The 22,122-nt window shown below is 43.0% G+C and overlaps 1 protein-coding gene across 3 annotated transcripts in view; it reads right to left on the bottom strand.

Annotated features, from left to right (window-relative positions):
• Positions 1 to 22,122, bottom strand: part of GUCY2D (guanylate cyclase 2D, retinal) — a 134,693-nt gene that overhangs the window by 51,651 nt on the left and 60,920 nt on the right. For all 3 annotated transcript variants that reach the window (XM_073622929.1, XM_073622931.1, XM_073622930.1), the window contains exon 5: positions 4,173 to 4,257. In XM_073622929.1, the coding sequence (XP_073479030.1) occupies positions 4,173 to 4,257 (85 nt within the window). The remainder of the gene's footprint in view (positions 1 to 4,172; positions 4,258 to 22,122) is intronic.

Genomic DNA, 22,122 nt, shown 5'->3' with positions numbered 1-22,122 from the left:
CCAGCTGACTACCTGATTCAGCTCTCTGCTCCAGCCTTCCAGTCAGGCACTTGTGCCCCTTCGCACTCCCGAGCCCCTGTCATCACTACCAGGGGTTCCCGAGTCAGAGCTATATGAGAGGCCGTTCCCTGCATTCCGGGCTCCACCTACCAGGTACGTGACACCTCTTCTAAAGATGATGCACAAGAAAGCCCACAAACAGTTTGCTGAAGACAAGCAGACTAAGGACATGGATTACTGGAACCATGTCCTGTGGTCTGATGAGACCAAGATAAACTTATTTGGTTCAGATGGTGTCAAGCATGTGTGGCGGCAACCAGGTGAGGAGTAGGGATGAGCCGAACACCCCCCCGGTTCGGTTCGCAGCAGAACTTGCGAACAGGCAAAAAATTTGTTCGAACACGCAAACACCGTTAAAGTCTATGAGACACGAACATGAAAAATCAAAAGTGCTCATTTTAAAGGCTTATATGCAAGTTATTGTCATAAAAAGTGTTTGGGGACCAGGGTCCTGCCCCAGGGAACATGTATCAATGCAAAAAGAAGTTTTAAAAACGGCCGTTTTTTTCGGGAGCAGTGATTTTAATAATGCTTAAAGGGAAACAATAAAAGTGTAATATCCCTTTAAATTTCCTTCCTGGGGGGTGTCTATAGTATGCCTGTAAAGGGGCGCATGTTTCCCGTGTTTAGAACAGTCTGACAGCAAAATGACATTTCAAAGGAAAAAAAGTAATTTAAAACTACTCCCGGCTATTAATGAATTGTCGGTCCGACAATACACATAAAAGTTCATTGATAAAAATGACATGCGATTTCCCCACAGGGGAACCCCGAACCAAAAAAAAAATGCACGGGGTCCCCCTAAATTCCATACCAGACCCAAAGGGTCTGGTATGGATATTAAGGGGAACCCTGCACCAAATTTTTTTTAAAAATTACATGGGGGTCCCCCTAAATTCCATACCAGGCCCTTCAGGTCTGGTATGGATTTTAAGGGGAACCCTGCACCAAATTTTTTTTTAAAAATGGTGTGGGGTCCCCCACCGTTTTTGTAAACGGTGACCCCACCCCCCTCTGACAACATGGGGAAAGTCACAGGGAAGTCCCCGTGCGTCAGAGGAGGGCGGGGTCACCGGGTGGCCCCGCCCTCTGTTATATAAGAAATGTCAGAAGAACCAAAGCGTCACACAGCAGAAGACTCCCACTGAGGTGGATCATGCGGATGGAGCGGAGAAGATGCCTGGAGGAAGATGCAGGATGAGAAGAGTGGAGGAAGAAAAAGATGGAGAAGAAGAAGATGAAGAAGAAGATGGAGGAAGAAGAAGAACACCGAAGGAAGACCAGAAGAAAGAAGATGAAAGCAGAAGAAATTATTAAAGGACTTGTCAAAAACCGTCTCTTGTGTTTTTTAACCTTTTTGACACTTTTTTTGTGAAATGGTAGGGGTACATGTGTACCCCATTACCGATTCACACGGGGGGGCGGGATCTGGGGGTCCCCTTGTTAAAGGGGGCTTCCACATTCCTATAAGCCCCCCGCCCGCAGACCCCCACAACCACTGGCCAAGGGTTGTGGGGATGAGGCCCTTCTCCCCATCAACATGGGGACAAGGTGCTTTGGGGGCTACCTCAAAGCACCCTCCCAATGTTGAGGGCATGTGGCCTGGTTCAGGAGGGGCGCTCTCTCTTCCCCCCCTCTTTTCCTGTAGCCTGCCAGGTTGCGGGCTCGGATAAGGGTCTGGTATAGCCATTTTTTAAAATTTTGGCACGGGATCCCCCTCAAAATCCATACCAGACACTGGTATGATTTTGAGGGGGACCCCCACCCCATTTTTTTTTTAATTTTGGCGCGGGGTTCCCCTTAATATCCATACCAGACCTGAAGGGCCTGGTATGTAATTTAGGGGGACCCCCACACATTTTTTTTATTTTGGTTCAGGGGTTCCCCTGTGGGGAAATCCCATGCCGTTTTTATCAATGAACTCGAACCGACAATTCATTAATAGTCGGGAGTAGTTTTAAATGACTTTTTTCCTTTGAAATGTCATTTTGCTGTCAGACTGTTCTAAATATGGGAAACATGCGGCCCTTTACAGGCATACTATAGACACCCCCCAGGTAGGAAATTTAAAGGAATTTTACACTTTTATTTTTTTACTTTAAGCATTATTAAAATCACTGCTCCCGAAAAAACAGCCGTTTTTAAAACTTCTTTTTGCATTGATACATGTCCCCTGGGGCAGGACCCTGGTCCCCAAACACTTTTTATGACAATACCATGCATTCAAGCCTTTAAAATTAGCAATTTCGATTTCTCCCATAGACTTTTAAAGGGTGTTCCGCGGCTTTCAAATTTGCCGCAAACACCCCAAATTGTTCGCTGTGCAGCGAACTGGCGAACAGCCAATGTTCTTCTGTGATCACACTACAACCCAGCAGGGGTTTAGGGGGCTGCTTTTTCCTCAATCTATCTCTATTTCTTCCCCCCTCCCCATTATGGGAGAATGAAACTGACTGGGACACTGTTCAGCTCCTCGTTGCTCAGCGGACTGGAGGTGACTATGTAACCTTCTTTCTTTTAATTCTCTTGTGATCGAACAGGACTGGTCTTTTATCATCTGCAATTTTGAATAAAATTATTCATTATTCATTATTATTATTATATATCTGTTGCGGACTGCTTTCTTAACCCATTGAGTGCTGGATCTTTGTGTTTTTATTGTCTGATCTGTATCTACCAGTTATGGTTTATATCCAGCCGCGCTGGGCATAGACCCCTCTGCAATGACTTTCACTTCCCCTTTTATGTTTGTTTCACATGTTTCCACTTTTTAGAGCTGGTGTTTCTTTGTTTTTAGTGTGATTACTTAAGGCTGTTCTGGGCTCTACAGGCAGCAAGTTTGATTGATTTGCCCTATCTTCTGGAGATTTCCAGAATATAGTTGGTGGGAAAATCAGATAAGCAGCCTGAATATTTATGCTGCTCCAGTCAATTCCTGGATAGGTGCGCCCAGCTGGTGGTTGGGGAGTGCATACATAGCTTTGAATACCAGAGAGCAGGGGCTTTTTTCCAGGAGCAGAGGTTCCAAGCCAGGAGGGCTGCCAGCCCTTCCTGGCCATCCTGCTGAAGGTTTTGCCAGCCTCATGTAGGTCCCAGCTCTGCTCGACTGGGGGGGCTATCCTGCTACAAGTCCTTTGGGAGCCAAAGAGGGGTGCCACTGAGGATCTGATCTGGGAACTTTACAGAGGAGTCTTCTTGCCTGAGTCTGAGGGAGATATCCAAGCCCTGGGAATACTTTGAGTACAGACCTAGGGGAAAGGGATCTCAGTAAGGATCTCAGTTGCTGCTGTTAACCCTTACTACACTGAGTTTAAGGTTTGCCTGGCCTGGGACATTGCTAATGGTGTACAGCGCTGCCCACTTTATGTCCTATGGCTTGAAGGACTGTGTTAGGGAGTTTCTGCCAAGGGAACAGTGTCCTCGCATTCCTGTTAGTGTTCTGGAGTATTCCACAGCTCCCCAAACCCCATCCAAGTTAATCTGCAATGAATGAATAAAAAAAGGCAACCCCTAGACTGTTTCTGAGCCAGAGGAGTGGACGTTGCTGTTTGCCTGGCTGTTGCTGCATTAATGAGAGCCTGGGACAAAATGAGAGTTGCAACAAAATGAGAGTTGCTGCACTAAAGAGAGCCTGGGACAAAATGGCAGAAACAGTCAAAAGGTCTGCACTCCATATATATCAGCCTCTTTTCTGTCAATTATTGTTAAGGAAGTGGCAAGTCCCTAGCAACCAGTGACATCACCCAGCCCCATTAATTTACCAAGTGTGCTCTAAACCTATTTTACTGTAGGATCATAATAGTAGTAGTTGGGATCTCTGGACATCTATCGAGTACTAAGTTCTTGCCAATGTTGCTTTAAAGAAGAGCTGCTGCAAATGAAGCCTAGGGATCAGTATAATCAGAAGCAGGCTGGCAAATGGAAGCCAATGTATTTTTTTAAAGACAGTTCTCCTTGAAACCCACAACCATTATTCCCTTGTTTGACTACAGAGCACGAACATCTCTTGCGCACACACAAATACACATACTTTAAGTAGAAAGTGGTTGGGACTATATTTCTCTTAGACACATACTTTAAGTAAGCTGTCATAGGTGACAGCAATGCTGTACCTTATGTAGAAGGCGAGTGATCCTCCAGAGACAAGGAAGCTTGCAACGAGGATGAAGAGCAGGAGCACAAAGGCCGGGTCCACACCTGCCAGTAAAATAAGGGTTAATTAATTGACCTGTTTGGATTTTTTTCACCAGAAAGATTATTTTTCAACAGTTTCCTTTTACTTCCAGAGAAAATGTTGCAATATTTTAGCTAAATTCCCCCAACAAAATGTATTTTGCATATAACATTGTAAATTCATAAAGATCTTTCCAGATGTCAACATGGCGGCATACAGTATTCACCCCCCTTGGCTTTTTACCCATTGTTACATTACAGCCTTTAATTCAATGTTTTTTTAATCTGAATTATATATGATGGATCAGAACACAATAGTCTAAGTTGATGAAGTAAAATTAGAAAAATATATACATAAAACTACTTTTTAGAAATAAAAAACTGATAATTGGCATGTGCGTATGTATTCACCCCCTTTGTTATGAAACCCATAAACAACTCTGGTGCAACCAATTACCTTTAGAAGTCACACAATTAGTGAAATGATGTCCACCTGTGTGCAATCTAAGTGTCACATGATCTGTCATTACATATACACACCTTTTTGAAAGGCCCCAGAGGCTGCAACACCTAAGGAAGAGGCACCACTAACCAAACATTGCCATGAAGATCAAGGAACTCTCCAAACAAGTAAGGGACAATGTTGTTGAGAAGTACAAGTCAGGTTTAGGTTATAAAAAAATATCCAAATCTTTGATGATTCCTAGGAGCACCATCAAATCTATCATAACCAAAAGGAAAGAACATGGCACAACAGCAAACCTACCAAGAGACGGCCACACACCAAAACTCATGGACAAGGAGAGCATTAATCAGAGAGGCAGCAAAGAGACCTAAGGTAACCCTGGAGGAGCTGCAGAGTTCCACAGCAGAGACTGGCGTATCTGTACATAGGACGACAATAAGCTGTACGCTCCATAGAGTTGGGCTTTAGGGCAGAGTGGCCAGAAGAAAGCCATTACTTTTAGCAAAAAACAAAATGGCACGTTTTGAGTTTGTGAAAAGGCATGTGGGAGACTCCCAAAATGTATGGAGGAAGGTTCTCTAGTCTGATGAGAATAAAATTTAACTTTTTGGATACCGGGGGGGCGTGGCCGGGATGTGATCGAGGCAGGGTGTGTGTGCTCTGAGCTCCTGCGTACCTCCGGCATTTTATCCTTATTGCAGCCGATTTTGCGGTTTGTGACACTGCTGACGGTGTCTCTCAGTGAGCGGAGACGTCTGGGTGGCTTACTATGCCGTCCTCGGCATCGAGACAACAGAGAAACCCCCGTTCTCAGCCGCCGAAAGAACAGAGAAATCTCCGTTCCCAGGGCAGCATGGCGACTAGCCCCGCCCACTCCTCCTCTGATACAGCTCCTGTGAAAACGACACAGCGCGCCACGACGACCAAGGTAAAGATGGCGCAACAGGACATAACTTCTACACCGCAACCTGAGGATAATCCTCTCTCCTCAGCAGAGATTGAGCTGGATACAGCAGCTATAACTGGTCCGATCATAGAGGCTATAGCGGCATCTAAATCGGAGCTAATGGGGCGCATTGATTTACTGGCCTCAGAATGCAATCTTATCCGCCATGATTTGGATAAGATTAGGGGCAGACTAACCACTGCGGAGGACTGCATTTCGGAAGTGGAAGACGCCTCACACAGTCATGGGTCGCAACTAAGGGAGTTGAAGGAGATGGTGGGGGCCTTGCAATGCAGAGCAGATGATTCTGAGGACCGCCAGCGACTAAATAATGTGCGGGTGGTGGGCCTTCCGGAGGGAGCAGAGGGCACCGATACGACCGTGTTTGCAGAAAGATTTTTTAAATTGCTGCTCTCTCTGGGAGATCTCCCCCCCATGTATGTGGCTGAAAGAGCACACAGAGTCCCCACGGGAGCCAGACCTTCAGGTGCCCCACCGAGGCCATTTCTGGTACGGTTACTTAATTATAGGGACCACGACATGTTGCTAGCTGAGGCCAGGAAGCACAAAGAGTTAAAATTCGAGAACGCCCGTATTATGCTATTCCCAGACTTCTCGGCAGAAACCCAGAAAAGACGTCGCTCATTTACGGATGTCAAGAGGCGGCTCAGGGAGAGAGAGCTCAAATACAGCATGCTTTACCCCAGTCGTCTCAGGGTACAACATAAAGGTACTGAGAAATTTTTTGAAACCCCGCAAGATGCTAACGACTGGCTGGATGAAAATTTGTGATGACACTGTTCTTTGCTGGAATGTCTACAATGAAGTTCCTTTTGTTCACTTTATTTTTTGTCAGCGCACAGTTCCTGGATCTATACTCTGGCCTTCTCTATCTTTACTTTTTTTTTTGCCTCCTGTTACACTGCAGGACTTTCCTCCTATTTGCTCAAGTTAATTGAGGGAGGAGGCTCCCAGAGGAGTGAAAATAGTAACACAGAATTGCAGCTGCAGGTGCTTTAAAGGGCTATCCTCCTGTGGGAGTACTTTCAGCCTATGAGGCATTATTTTATACAATGAATCCATTAGTATTTGGAGCTGAGAGGCCTACATGGAGATGTCTGCATAACACCGCAATTATTTCCACTATTACTGTACTACATACAGCATTGTCAGATTTAATCGGCTGTACTTTTACATGGAATCAACAAGGAGTCTCAAGAAGCAGACTATGTTTTTTCTTTTTTCTTTTATGTCGTACTATCGACACTTTTGGTTGAGCTCTTTTGGAGTTTTTGGTTACAGGGTCAAAGCTGCATACCAGACTTTTTTTGGTTTTTTTGGTTTTTGTTTTGTTGTAAGGTTCCCAGTTTCTGGTATAACAGCAGGGGGGGGGAAGGTTTAACAACAGTCATATAAGTAGTACAAATGTTGCATCAGAGGTTCCTTTCTTGCTCACACTCCCAGACTTATTTTGCTTAGCCATAATTGTGATATCATTGGGGAAGTCTGGTACATTAGATATGTTACTTAAAGATGATGGATAGTAGGATAAAAAATCATTTCATGGAATGTTAGGGGTCTGAATAACAAATTCAAGAGGGCAGCTGTGTTTCAATATCTTAAACAAGTGAAGCCGCATGTCGTTCTCCTTCAGGAGACACATTTGGGGGGAAATAAATCGCTTGCATTGCGTAGACCATGGATACAGAGGTCCTTTCATTCCTCTTATTCATCATACGCTAGAGGTACATCTATATTGATAAGTAAGGCGATTGCATGCAACATCCATCAGGTGTTTACTGACCTATGTGGCATTAGTGTTAGATCTGGCATATCAAAAAATACTACTTGTGAATGTTTACATACCTCCATTATTTAAAGTGCAATTGTTATATAATTTGTTAACTACTCTAGCACTGTACCTACATCTACCTATGTTATTTATGGGTGACTTTAATAATATACTGGATTCTACACTGGATTCATCTAATGCTAATAGGACAGCCTCAATTGATCTTTGCACGTGGGCTTCGGTAGCGGGTTTAACTAAAGTTTGGAGGTGGAAAAACCCGGGGGTCGTGGCATATTCACATTTGTCTACCACTCACAAATCCTCAGCTAGAATAGACTTAGCATTTGGGAATGCCCTACTATTGAACAGTTTAAGTGCATCAGATTACTTAGCTGGGGGGACCTCAGATCACAATCCTTTGTTGGTTACCTTGACTTATCCTACCAGAGGTCATAAAGGGGGTTGGAGATTGGCACCGGGTTGGTTGCAAGAGGAGCAAGTAACTACACCAGTTCAAGCTGCCATGGAAACCTTTTGGGTGACAAATGTGGATACGGCTGACCCGCCCATTGTTTGGGATGCTTTGAAAGCGGTCTCAAGAGGTGAATTTATATCAGCAATTAAAGCGGCTAGGAAAGAACATAATCAGGAAAATGAAACTCTTATGGCTAGGGAGAGGGAGTGTGCACAGCTTCAGACGGACTCCCCCTCGGAGACTAATTATGTCTCCTTGCTGCAAAGTAGAAGAACAATAGAAGTTCATTTCACAGAATTGGCTCATACTGAGGCGAAAGGGAGGGCGGAAAATATTTTTGCTGAGGGGGATAAAAATGGTAAGCTGCTGGCCAATCTGGTGGCGGACCAAAAGATTCCTGTTAGCATCCCGGTGATAAAAAACAGTGCAGGGACCTTAATATCGGATCCGGTGGGAATCTTGGATGAATTTGTGAGTTTCTACAAGGCCCTATACTCCTCAATCTAGTCTTATAATGTGGCAGAGCTGGAAGATCTTCTCCAGAGCCTTTCCATGCCTAAATTAACAGATACTGATGCCACTCAGTTAGATGCAGATATCTCTGTTCTGGAAGTTGAGGCAGCCATACTTTCTTTCCCCCCAAATAAAGCTCCGGGCCCGGATGGATTTCCTGCCGACTTTTATAAGGTCCACATGTCACAACTGGCCACTAGATTAACTTTATTGTTTAAGTATTGTTGGGAAAATGGTTCCTTGCCGGCTTCAATGATGGAGGCATATATGGTACTTCTCCTGAAGCCAGGCAAGGACCCGCAGTTGTGCTTGTCATATCGCCCAATAGCATTACTTAACTCAGATCTAAAGATTCTTGCTAAGATATTAGCCACAAGACTGGCTACGGTCATTTCGACCCTGGTTGACATCGATCAAACAGGTTTTATGCCAGGTATGTCTACGGATACAAACTTAAGAAGGCCGTTTACACATATTCAGATGGATAATACAGAGTTCCCAGCCAAAGTTGTTGTCTCCAAAGATATCGAGAAAGCTTTCGATTCTGTGGACTGGCAATACATGCATAAGGTTTTGGAGAGCATGGGGTTCAGTCCTGGCTTCCGTCGCTGGGTCCGCCTACTTTACAGTGCACCGAGGACGGCGGTGAGGCTTGGCACCATGGTATCTGATTTCTTCCAAATAGGTAGAGGCACCAGGCAGGGGTGCCCGCTCTCCCCTTTCCTTTTCGTTCTGATGATGGAGCCCTTGGCTAGGGACCTTCGGCGTTCGGAGGGGGTGCGAGCAATCCGGGTGGGATCCATAATTGAATGTATTGCATTATATGCTGATGATTTGCTTCTGTTTCTTAAAGACCCCGGTCCGTCTCTTAGGGCGGCTTTGCTGATTATGGATAGATTTGCCACTTTTTCGGGTTTGCGTGTAAACTGGAGTAAGTCATCTATCTTACCGTTGGGAAAAGAGGCAAACAAATTGGCAGACGATACTCTGCCGTTACAATGGGTTTCATCAATTACTTACTTAGGGGTCAGAGTCACAGCTAATGTTCAAGATTACCTGTCTCTGAATCTCTTACCCTTGATAAATAGACTTAAACAAAAAACGGCGGCATGGAAGACCCTACCTCTCTCCTTGATTGGGCGGGTCAGCCTAATAAAAATGAAATTTCTGTCGGTGATCCTATATTTTTTGCGGCACTCCCCAGTGTGGATTCCCAAGGGGTATTTTAAAACATTAAATAGCATCATAGGATCTTTTATATGGTCCCCAAATTCTCCACGTATAAGTATTAAAGTATTACAGGAACCATGGGGTCAGGGGGGGTTGGCTCTGCCTGACTGGCAGAAATACTTTCTTGCTGGTCAGATGGTCTTTGCTAGGAGATGGTTGACGGCGGATTCTGGTGATTCTGCCACAGTAGTTGAAGCTGCACATCTGGGGTCATACGAAAGTTTAAAGCTGGCTTTGTATAGAGGCCCGAAATCCTGTCTACCCCTGACAGAATCAATGAAAATGACAATTAAGGCCTGGGAAATAGCCACCACCTTAATGTCTCCCAGCTATACAGGAATTACGCCCTCAGCTCCCCTATGGATGAATCCGAGGCTTCCACACTTTTTCTCTCTCCCTGATCCTATGATCTGGGCATGCAAAGGTATTAAGATTTTGAAGGACATTACTAGTGAGGGGGAACTTTGCACTTTTGATCAGTTAAAGGCCAGGCATGACCTTCCCAACTCCTTCTTTTTTCATTACTTACAACTGAGACATGCCTTTAAGGAACAAATTATAGGTCAAAGGATAGAATATCTTCCTTCACTATTGGAAACCATGTTAGTAGAGGAGGACTTAGTCAAACCTTTATCCTCAGTGTACAAATCTCTCTTCAAAAAAACACCCTCGGGAATCACCAAATTTAGAGAGAGATGGGAGAGGGAGATTACAGATATTCAGGGGGAAGACTGGGACGACATGTAGGACCATCCGTTTAAACATCTAGTTTCGGCTAGGGATCGTTTAATTTGTTTTAAATTTCTACACAGGATATACCTCACCCCGGCTAGGTTGTCCCGTATTTACCCAACAGTGAGTAATCAATGTTGGCGATGCTCTCATGCCCCAGCGGACGGAGAGCATATATTCTGGAGCTGTGCGCACATTCAAAGATTCTGGTCGGGAATAATAGAATGTCTGGCGGAGGTACTAAGCACCTCGGTTCCATTAACGCCTAGAGTTTGTCTAATAGGACTGGTGGAGGAGGTGGTTCCTTCCCGTGCGCATCGCACCCTATTAAATATCGGGTTATTCTATGGCAGGAAAGCTATTTTACTAAGCTGGAAAAAAACAACTGCCCCTACTTTATTATTTTGGAAAAAATTGGTCAATTCGGTTATCCCCTTGTACAAGGCAACCTATCACGCCAGAGGTTGTCCCAAGAAATTCACGAAGGTATGGCAGGTGTGGCTGGACTCTACTGCTACAGTGAGTTAGGAGGGGTATTCATTGGTTGGGAGGTAAAGAAATGGTCTAACTAACATTTTTGCCAATTACTGGTCATTAGTAAATAAATATCTATTGTTTTCTGATCTATATGCCTAATAGGAAAAATACACAGGGGTCTAAGAGAGGATGTTTTTACAAATAATTGAAATTCATGATGCACAGATTCTTATCTGCTATTATATGACTGTTGGTCGGGTTGTGGGGTTGGAGGGATGGAAGGGGGGGGGTTTAAGAATGTTTAGATTAGTTATTGATGGCCCTGCGAGGTCGGCTTCGATTGGTATGTTGCTGGTCGAAGTATGTTTGTGATTGTTTGTTTGTCTTTAAAATCGATAAAAAGAATTAAAAAAAAAAAAAAAATTTAACTTTTTGGCCATCAAAGTGGGGGTTGCAGATTACTTAGTTTTGCCCATGTATGGGAGGCATAGTGTCAGGACTCATGGGTGTTGACTACAGTAAGGCACAAGCATTTACAAACAAATATATCCAATAATATACCAAATATCTATATAAAGATATGTATACTTATTCAAACAAAGGAAAATTATTGGTGTAAACTGTTGTATAATGCAAAATGCTAAGATTCAGCAGAAAGGGGAGGAGGGGAAGAGACGGGGGGGAGAGGGGTTGAGAGAAGGGGGTGGGGGTTTGGAAGGGAAAGAGTGTGGGGGGGGAGAGGGAGAAAGAGAATAGTAAAGTATAGTATAAAAACTGTCTATGCAGCCATCACTAAAAGAGTCATGTATATTATACGATAAACAAGATTCTTTTAGAGATGGCTGCATAGACAGTTTTTATACTATACTATACTATTCTCTCCCCCCTTCTCCCTCCCCACTCTTTTCCTTCCAAACCCCCCTCGTCCCCCCCCCTTCCCCCCCATCTCTTTTCCTCCTCCCCTTTATGCTGAACCTTAGCATTTTGTATTATACAACAGTATACACCAATCATTTGCCTTTGTTTGAATAAGTAGGCATATCTTTATATAGTTAGTTGATATATTATTGGATATGTTTGTTTGTAAATGTTAAAAACTATTCCCCTTACCTCTAGTCACATACTGTATATGCTTGCATGGTTCTAAAGAATCGTGAGTCCCGCAAAACGTGTTGACCAGATCAAGCTTATCTAGACTATACATATCAATGTGACCTCATTGTTTGAATTTTACATTGTTGTATTGCAAAATGTGTGTTTTCATGCCGGTAGGCATTTTTTTTTATCATTGTATAAACTTTAATAAACACTTTTTATCTATATTCCTGGTGTAATATGTTCTCAGAGGCATATATCCCGCTTTATCCTAAACTCCCTAACCCACATCTTCAACCTCTCCCTCACCTCCGGCACCTTTCCTTCCCCGCTCAAACATGCACTGGTTACCCCCATACATAAAAAACCCTCACTAGACCCCACCTGTTTGAATAACTTAAGACCCATCTCCCTGCTCCCATTTACCCCCAAGCTCATCGAATGCCTTGTCCATGACCGAATGAGTCGCTACCTCACGGACAACAACCTTCTCGACCCTCTACAGTCTGGCTTCTGTCTACAACATTCCACTGAATCTGCTCTACTAAAACTCACTAATGACCTACTAACAGCTAAAACCAATGGCCATTACTCCATACTCATACACTTAGACCTCTCTGCTGCCTTCGACACAGTTGACCACCTGCTCCTCTTTAGCAAACTACACTCCCTTGGCCTCCGTGATTCTGCTTTATCCTGGTTCTCCTCCAACTCAGCACACTTTCAGTGTCACTTACAACTCCATCTCCTCCGCTCCTCTTCCTCTTTCTGTTGGGGTACCCCAAGGCTCCATCCTTGGGCCCCTCCTATTCTCACTCTATACCTCTTGCCTGGGCCAGTTGATAACCTCCCATGGCTTCCAATACCACCTCTACGCCGACGACACCCAGATCTATCTCTCCACTCCTCAACTCACCCCCTCGATCTCCTCACGGATTTCAAACTTACTGAATGACATATCGGTATGGATGTCACACCACTTTCTCAAACGCCATCTTTCTAAAACTGAGCTTGTTATATTTCTTCCTTCTCGGCCCCCCCCCCCCATGACTTTACCATTAAGATCAACCCCTAAGACTTAAAATGAAAAAAAAAAGACCTGCCCCCTCCCTCAAATAAAACACTAATATAATAAAAACTGGAATAAAAAAGTAAAAAAAACTGTGGCTCACAAATGCCTTGAGAAAATGGATACCTTGAATCCCATGATAAATTACCTGTCTATGTTTTTATTTTTGTTTTATTTTCTTTTTAATATTTTAAGTTTAATTACTGCTCTGATACATTGTCTGCTTTAAATGAATACCGGTATATAATAGTTTTGTATATGTTACCTTTTTTGTTATAGTAAAGACAAAAACATAAATTTTAACCACTAGCTGCCCATGCCAATTCTGACATTTCTCACATACTGTACATGTAAATGTAGCGGGCACCTATTTTTACATAGGTGACCTTTATTGTTCGTTTCCTATGTCAGGTAAATTTAGACAGGCTTGTGCTGTAGCAGCAGGCATGTTTGTTAATTTCTATATTTGAGTGGCAGGTGTTTGTATTCGAGTCCCGGCCAATCATTGATTTGTTGGACAAGGCCCGGAACTCTGATATAAAAGCTGAGTCTCATGGTCAGCGGGGGGTTCCTGTCTTGCTGTTTGCCGTAAGAGCCGGAGAGGCTCAACCTGGTTCCCGGAGGGGAGAGGTCCCTCCTCCGGGGAGCCAACGGAGCTTTGCCCTAGCCAGATGGGTGGAGGTCTGGTCCTCATGGAGGAACAGACGATATCCTGCAGCATGTAGTTCTGGATGTCGTAGGCCGCCCCTGCGGGGAGGGGAGCAGGCCACAGACAGACAGAGGAACCGGGAATCATTTCGGATGAAGTGGCAGCAAAACGGAAGGAAACTGGGCGATCGATCGTTTATGAGTGGCACATGGACTATTGATCAAGTGAGTGAAAGCCCAAGGGAAGGGTACTGTCAGAGACTGAGGTTGTTGATGCACAAGTCGTGAGATGGGTGGTTATGGCCCGTGACTTAGAGTTCAACATTGCACTGAGATTCCAATCAGTCAAGCGAGGAGGTGATCAGAATGACTCTCTTGTAATTTAATCTGAAAGTACCATGCAAGTGGGAAGTAGTGGCAAAGAGGTAGCAGTGAAGCTGCATGCACACACATAGAGAAATGGATTGTTCCTGTTAAATCATCCAGATGAAGAAGTTATTCAGAGTGACTCTTTATCATTGAATTCTCTATTAAATCTACTTCCATCTTCCCTGATCAAAGTGATCGTTTGAAATGTTTTGTCTGACCATCCGCAATTATTCTTTGATGTTTCCTGTAAGAACCATGTTAAGATGACAATGCAACAAAGAGAGCATCTCAAAGGAAGTCCTTTTCCTATCCCAGTTTGTGTTAATGAATAAAGCATTGAAAAAAGCAATAAGGACTGTGACTTTGAATCTATGGGCTGCGAGGGTTGAGTGGTAAATGTGAATTACGGATATAGCCAATTCTAAGCCACTCTTTCGGGGGTAAGCGTTACATAAAAATCTGCATTTTTTTGCATAATTAGTTAAAACCCCAAACATTTTATATTTTCTGAAAAGGCCCTGGAGAAAAAAATATTTGTTTTTGCAATTTTTTTATGTCAAAACTGCGCAGCAGTTTTTCTAACACAAATTTCATGGAAAAAATACACTTTCAAATTTTTAAATGCAAAAAACACAATATAATACCCAATTGTTTGGTAAAATAAAAGATGATGTTACACAAACAAAATGGATACCTAACATTTCATGCTTTAAAATTGGGTATGCCTGTTGAATGGCGACAAACTACAGTACTTAAAAATCTCCATAGGTGATGCTTTAAAAGAGTTACACAGGAGGTCTGATGCTAGAATGCTTGATCTTGTTATGACGTTTGCTGCAATACCTGACATGTGTACAAATTCTTTGTAATAGCATAGGCAGTGATTGGTTCTCTTTACTGAAACATCTGGGATCTACTAGACTGCAGATCTCTCCTCTGTCCTCATAAGCATTTGATCAAACCAAGGTCAGTTTAATCGAATGCTTTCACAAGCCAGTAATAGCTTGCTTACAACAAACCAAAACCAGAAGTGACAAAATCCTCATCTCTTCTGCTTTCAAAGACCAAAGAAATGATCTTATATTCCTCCCTCACATCTCAGGCAGTGGCGTCTCCAGCTTTCAAATTTAGGGGGGGCACATGGGGGGACAGGGACAAAAGTAGGGGGGCAACTATAAAATGCCCACAACGGGCCCTTTCACATGTTCTGCAGTGAGCTCCCTTCCTACTGTATTGGGGTCCCCCAGGGTGGCAGAAAACAAGAGATATATGTCACCAGCATATCAAGAAAATATAAGGATCCAAAGCAGTGGGAGAACTATCAGGGTTGCAAAGGTTGTCTTGCCTCTGGGCCCTGGTGTTCTGCCACTGTGGGGTTCCCCAGCCCCCTCTTGCTGTCCTGCCCCTGCTATTGACAGCTCTGGTCTGGCATCTCTTGGAATTTACAGGATGGTCCTCCTGTCCTAAGGATGGGAGAAATCAGTCTGTTTTTTCAGTAACTGAAAGTCCTGGTGGAGTTCTTCCTGCAACTCGCTCTTCTCCCTGCCAATGAGGATGCAGGTGAAGGAGCAGATCAGGAGGCCATGGTTGTGTGAACGCTCGCATTATGCAGTGTCAGCGAGCAGGGGAGGGGGGAGGAATCACCCGCAGGAGCTGACTGGGGACTCTCTCCCTCTTAGACATTAATTTTTTGTAAAAAAAAAAATAAAATTTTTTTTTTGGGGGGGCACATGGTGGGGCACAGCATAATGTTGGGGGGGTCAGGGCCCCCTCTGCCCCCCCCAGGGTCGCCATTGATCTCTGGTCAGCTGTCGGAACTGCCGGGTTCAGTTCTGGGCTTCCCGGTGAAAAATCTGGTGAAACAGGGGAGCCCAGGAAGGCTTTTTTTTTTCTAGTCAGGTAAATATAAAATATTGCATGTTAATGATTTGTATTTTAATTTCCACTTGGTAGGTGGAGCACTTTAATAAAAAGGTCTAGCTTACAGAACCCAGAAGCTCAAGCTCCAATTTACACAAGCAACTGAATGACTCCTTTTCTTCCTTTATATGTTATATCTGTTTAATAAGAAAAGAATACCCATTGATCTTGCCAAAAATCTTGCCAGCTGAAAACTTCCTCTGCTGCGCACTTCTCAGCTACATTGTTCCCCGCTATCTCTAAGGACTAGGTTTCTTTAGTCCGGTCCTAGGGTGACAACCATGGAAAAGATGAAGAAATGTGTTCACTAAAAATGCTGACTGTGTATTAATTTAGATTCTGCCCATAAAGTGGCAATTTCAGTACTAATTAAGAACTTACGTTTCAGGTTCCTAACTAGTTTGGATAGAACAATGAAGGGTCTGAACCTTTACTATGGTTTTATTACTGGTTGTGTCCCTACTAGGTAGATTCCCACTTTTTATTTGTTCTGGTAGCAAAAAGCGACGAAAATACAAGATTTCAAAGTTGTCACCAGAACAAGAATAAAAGGTGGGTCTTCCTCTACCTCTTCTCTGGGAGCAGGCTGGTTTGCACTATTGCAGCACCTGCAACCACCCGCAGCCAAAACACACCACTCTTTAAAACCACTTTCTTAATGGCACCCCCACGCATCCAAAAATGCAGTGTGATTGCAGGTGCGGGAACCACCAGGTAATCACATGGTGCAAACGCACCATGTGATCTCCCTGCCGTTGCATTTTAAAAAATGGTGCAGGAACCTTTTCCCTGCATTAAATGCAGGCACAGCAGCCCATTCAAATGAATAGTCTGCCGTGCCTGTGAAAATGCGACTCGCAGAGCCGTAGTAGTGTGAACTAGGCCTAATGAAGACTACTTTCTCTATATATAGCGGGTAAAATAAGTATTGAACACGTCAACATTTTTCAAGGTAAATATATTTCTAAAGGTGCTATTGACATGAAATTTTCACTACATGTCAGTAACAACCTATGCAATCCATACATACATAGAAAAACAAAACAAATAAGTTTAGACATTAGGTTCTGTGTAATAAAATGGAATGACACAGGGAGAAAGTATTGAACACGATAACTGAAATTTATTTAATACTTGGTAAAAAATCCTTTGTTGGTAATGACAGCTTAACGACGCCTCCTGTATGGAGAAACTAGTTGCATGCGTTGCTCAGGTGTGATTTTGGCCCATTCTTCCATACAAACAGTCTTCAAATCTTGAAGGTTCCGTGGGCCTCTTCTATGAACTCTAATCATTAGTTCTTTCCATAGATTTTCTATTGGATTCAAGTCAGGTGATTGGCTGAGCTATTCTAGCAGCTTTATTTTCGTTCTTTAAAACCAATTGAGAGTTTCCTTGGCTTTGTGTTTTGGATCATTGTTGAAAATGTCCACCCTCATCTCATCTTCATCATCCTTGGTACCTTTTTCCATTCATCCTTCCTTCAATGATATGAAGTTTGCCAGTACCATATACTGAAAAACAACCCAACACCATGATGTTCCCACCTCCAAACTGATGGTATGGGGGGGGGGGGGGGTGATGTGCAGTGCCATTTGCCCTCCAAACACGGTGTGTATTATGGCATCTAAAGAGTTCAATTTTGGTCTCATCTGACCAGACTATATTCTCCCAATATTTCACAGGCTTGTCTGAATGTTGTGCAGGAACTTTAAACGAACTTCAACATGCTTTTCCTTCAGCAATGGAGTCTTGCATGGTGAGCGTGCATACAGGCCATGATGGCTGAGTGCATTTATTATTGTTTTCTTTAAAACAATTGTACCTGCTAATTCCAGGTCTTTGTGAAGCTCTCCACAAGTGGTCCTTGGCTCTTGGACAACTCTTCTAATAATTCTTTTCACTCACTGGAACATTCAGAAGTTTAGAAATCCTGTAACCAATGCCATCAGTATGTTTTGCAACAATAAGGTTGCGAATGTCTTGAGAGAGCTCTTTGCTTTTACCCATTATGAGATGTTTCTTGTGTGACAACTTGGTAATGACATACCTTTTTATAGGCCAACAGTTGAGACTGAACCAGCTGATATTAATTTTCTCTGACAAGGGGCAGGATTGCTTTCTAATTACTAATAGATTTCAGTTGGTGTCTTCGCTTTTCATGCCTTTTTGCACCTCCCTTTCTTCATGTGTTAAATACTTTTCCCTGTTTTATTACACATAACTTAATTTCTGAACTTATTTGGTTTCTTTGTATGTATGGATTGTATGGGTTGTTACCAACATGTGGTGAAAATTTCATGTCAATAGCACCTTTAGAAATACAGTATCTCACAAAAGTGAGTACACCCCTCACATTTTTGTAAATATTTTATTATATATTTTCACACTTTCAACACTGAAGAAATGACACTTTACTACAATGTAAAGTAGTGAGTGTACAGCTTGTATAACTGTATAACTGTAAATTTGCTGTACCCTCAAAATAACTCAACACACAGCCATTAATGTCTAAACCGCTGGCAACAAAAGGGAGTACACCCCAAGTGAAAATGTCCAAATTGGGCCCAAAGTGTCAATATTTTGTGTGGCCACCATTATTTTCCAGCAATGCCTTAACCCTCTTGGGCATGGAGTTCACCAGAGCTTCACAGGGTACCACTGGAGGCCTCTTCCACTCCTCCATGACGACATCACGGAACTGGTGGATGTTAGAGACCTTGCGCTCCTCCACCTTCCGTTTGAGGATGCCCCACAGATGCTCAATAGGGTTAAGGTCTGGAAAAATGCTTGGCCAGTCCATCACCTTTACCCTCAGCTTCTTTAGCAAGGCTTGTGTGTTTGGGGTTGTTATCATGTTGGGATACTGCCCTGCAGCCCAGTCTCCGAATGCGATCATGCTCTACTTCAGTATGTCACAGTACATGTTAGCATTCATGGTTTCCTCAATGAACTGTAGCTCCCCAGTGTCAGCAGCACTCATGCAGCCACAGACCATGACACTCTCACCACCATGCTTGACTGTAGGCAAGACACACTTGTCTTTGTGACACCATCTGAACCAAATAAGTTTATCTTGGTCTCATCAGACCAAAGGACATGGTTCCACTAATCCATGTCCTTAGTCTGCTTGTCTTCAGCAAACTGTTTGCGGGCTTTCTTGTACATCATCTTTAGAAGAGCCTTACTTCTTGGGATGACAGCCATGCAGGCCAATTTGATGCAGTGTGCAGCGTATGGTCTGAGCACTGACAGGCTGACCCCCCACCCCTTCAACCTCTGCAGCAATGCTGGCAGCACTCATACATCTATTTCCCAAAGACAACCTCTGGATATGATGCTGAGCACATGCACTCAACTCCTTTGGTCGACCATAGCAAGGCTTGTTCTGAGTGGAACCTGTCCTGTTAAACCGTTGTATGGTCTTGACCACCGTGTTGCAGCTCAGTTTCAGGGTCTTGGCAATCTACTTATAGCCTAGGCAATCTTTATATAGAGAAACTATTTCAAGTGTGGACCTATTCTTCTACAAGGATAAGTAAGTTTGATCTATTCTGGGGAATGGGAATGTCCTAAGGAGGAGTCCTTCTAGTGTCCACAAGACCCTATTAAGTAGAAGCAATAGAGAGGCAAGAACTCCCATTTAGCAGAGGCTTAATATTTCCTGTGTCCCAGGTGCTGCTACAGCATTGTGAGATAATGGTTGCAAGATAGGAGCATTCTCACAGATTAATTTCCCACCCCTCCTTCCCGAAACAACCTTATATGTTTCTTAAACATCATTTGGGCTTTAAAATTCAGACAGAAACTGCAGGCAGTACATGGTCTGGATTTCTTAAAGTGGACCTTCAGTCATTTTTTTCAACTTTTCATCTATTAAATCTTCTGCCCTTGTTGTTTTAACTTTGGATAGTAAAACATTACTTGTTTCTTGTCTGGTAAAAGCCTAGGCCTATGACATCATGCACAGCTCTCTCTCTCACTCTTGTGAGAGTTTGCCAGGAAGGGAGGGGGGATGTGTCATAAGAGGGCCAATGAGAGCTGCAGAGCTTCAAAAGCTGGAGGTGTGCGTCTGTGTGTGTCTGTGTAAATCCAGGAAGTGAACAGGCAGCAGCTTTAGCTGCCCACAGTTAAAATGGTTGCAGACAGATTCAGTGGAGGGAGATTTCGGCAAGCACAGAATCACAGTATATATAAAATAATATGCAAAGTGGTTGGAGGGAAGCTTCAGAATGTTTTTATTACAAATTATGTGAGCAGATTGCAGTTCCTCTTTAAGTCTTGTTTTCTATTGAAGGGTTGTTGAAAGTGGTTGAAACTGCTACAAAATTGTCTGAGTGTATATAACCAGCATTGAGAATTAGGTTAAGGGTTACAATAAAGGTAAAGGTTTGGTTTAGATCAGTGATTCTCAAACTGTGTGCCATGTGAGATTTGCAGGTGTGCCATGGGAGTTTTGAAAAATATTTAAAATTGCTAGCGTTTTGAACCTTTTTCGAAAAATTAAATGGTAAATCAATGACGCAAAAGTTAAAAAAGTAACATATATAAAAATGCAAACTCTGTCAGTCTGTCATTGGTTCCTTTCGTAGCGCAAGACTTGTGTGAGATCTTGGGAGAACTCGATCGCTTTAATTATATTATAATAATAGAGACCGTTCCATTCCAACTTTGCTACTTATAAATAAAGTTTGTTCATTGTTTAGCGATGGAGAAATACTTAATCATGTCTGGAACTCTGAAAGAGAAACTGTTCAATGAAAAGCAAGGAAGCAAGCGAAAGTACAAAGAAGATTACAATCGCTTCAATCTGATTTGCTTTCGATAGCAGGCACATCCTTCACATTAAATTTATAATTAAATGTATATGTAAAAATAAAAAAGTTCTTCACCACAAAAATTGTCTTTTCAGGTGTGCCGTGAAAATGTTTAAATCTCTTTGGTGCGCCTCAAGACAAAAAAGTTTGAGAAACGCTGGTTTAAATGATAGATTGATGGTTAGGTTGAAGCTTAAGAATAAAAATAGGTTGAATTTAAAACAAACCTGTCAAAAAAATGAGTTGGCTGTACAAATCTGGATCAGCCTGTAGACTATGCTGTTATCCCTGATTGCTGGGCTTTTTGGCAAACTACAAGATTTCCTGGTGGTATTGAAGCTTGTCCCCAGCCCCCCATACACTGCAATGGTAATGGGCCATTAGGAATGTGTAGGAAGCGGGAGAGGGCAGGAAAGTCTAAGAAGAAGTTTCGTTTTAATGGCCTGGGATTTGAACATGTTGGAGATTTCTGTATTTTTGTACAGACACTTCTAGGTTCTTGATATTTATACCTGATGTAATTTTTTTGTACATGACTTATGCCCTGTACACATGGTCGGAATTTCCAACAACAAATGTTCAAAGTGAGCTTGTTGTCGGAAATTCCAACCGTGTGTAGGCTTCATCGGACATTTGCTGTCGGAATTTCCGACAACAAATGTTTGAGAGCTGGTTCTTAAATTTTCCGACAACAAAACTTGTTGTCGGAAATTCCGAGTGCGTGTACATAATTCCGACGCACAAAATTCCACGCATGCTTTGAATCAAGCAGAAGAGCCGCACTGGCCATTGAACTTCATTTTTCTCGGCTTGTTGCATGTCTTGTACGTCACCGCGTTCTTGACGTTCGGAATTTCCAACAACATTTGTGTGACTGTGTGTATGCAAGACAAGTTTGAGCCAACATAAAAAATCCACGGTTTTGTTGTCGGAATGTCCGATCGTCTGTACGCGGCATAAGACTGGCCTAAGATGGATCTCTTTTTTTTTTTTTTTCAGCCAGAGGAATGAACAAACAAAAAAAAAAAGAACAGATTCCTCCATTTACACCATCGAGATCATGGATAGATAAATTCTTCCCAGTGAAATATTGGGGTGATTTACTAAAGACAAATAGACTGTTCACTTTGCAAGTGCAGTTGCTGCAGAGTTTAATAAATGAGGGGGAGCTCTGCTGACTTCCATCATCCAATTACATGCAAGCAAAAATGCATTTATTTTTATTTTCCTTCCTTGTGATTGGGTAGTCTTTTCAAAGTGAAGCATCACTTAATTTACTAAGCTCTGGAGTAAATGCACTTGCAGAGCGCAATTGTAAATCAACCGTATTCTGACAGGGG

This window comes from Aquarana catesbeiana, linkage group LG03 (genome assembly GCF_042186555.1).
Source record: "Aquarana catesbeiana isolate 2022-GZ linkage group LG03, ASM4218655v1, whole genome shotgun sequence".
NCBI classification, from domain to species: domain Eukaryota; kingdom Metazoa; phylum Chordata; class Amphibia; order Anura; family Ranidae; genus Aquarana; species Aquarana catesbeiana.
Note: the sequence above shows the minus strand (reverse complement) of the source record. Positions and strands in the feature narration are given on the sequence as shown.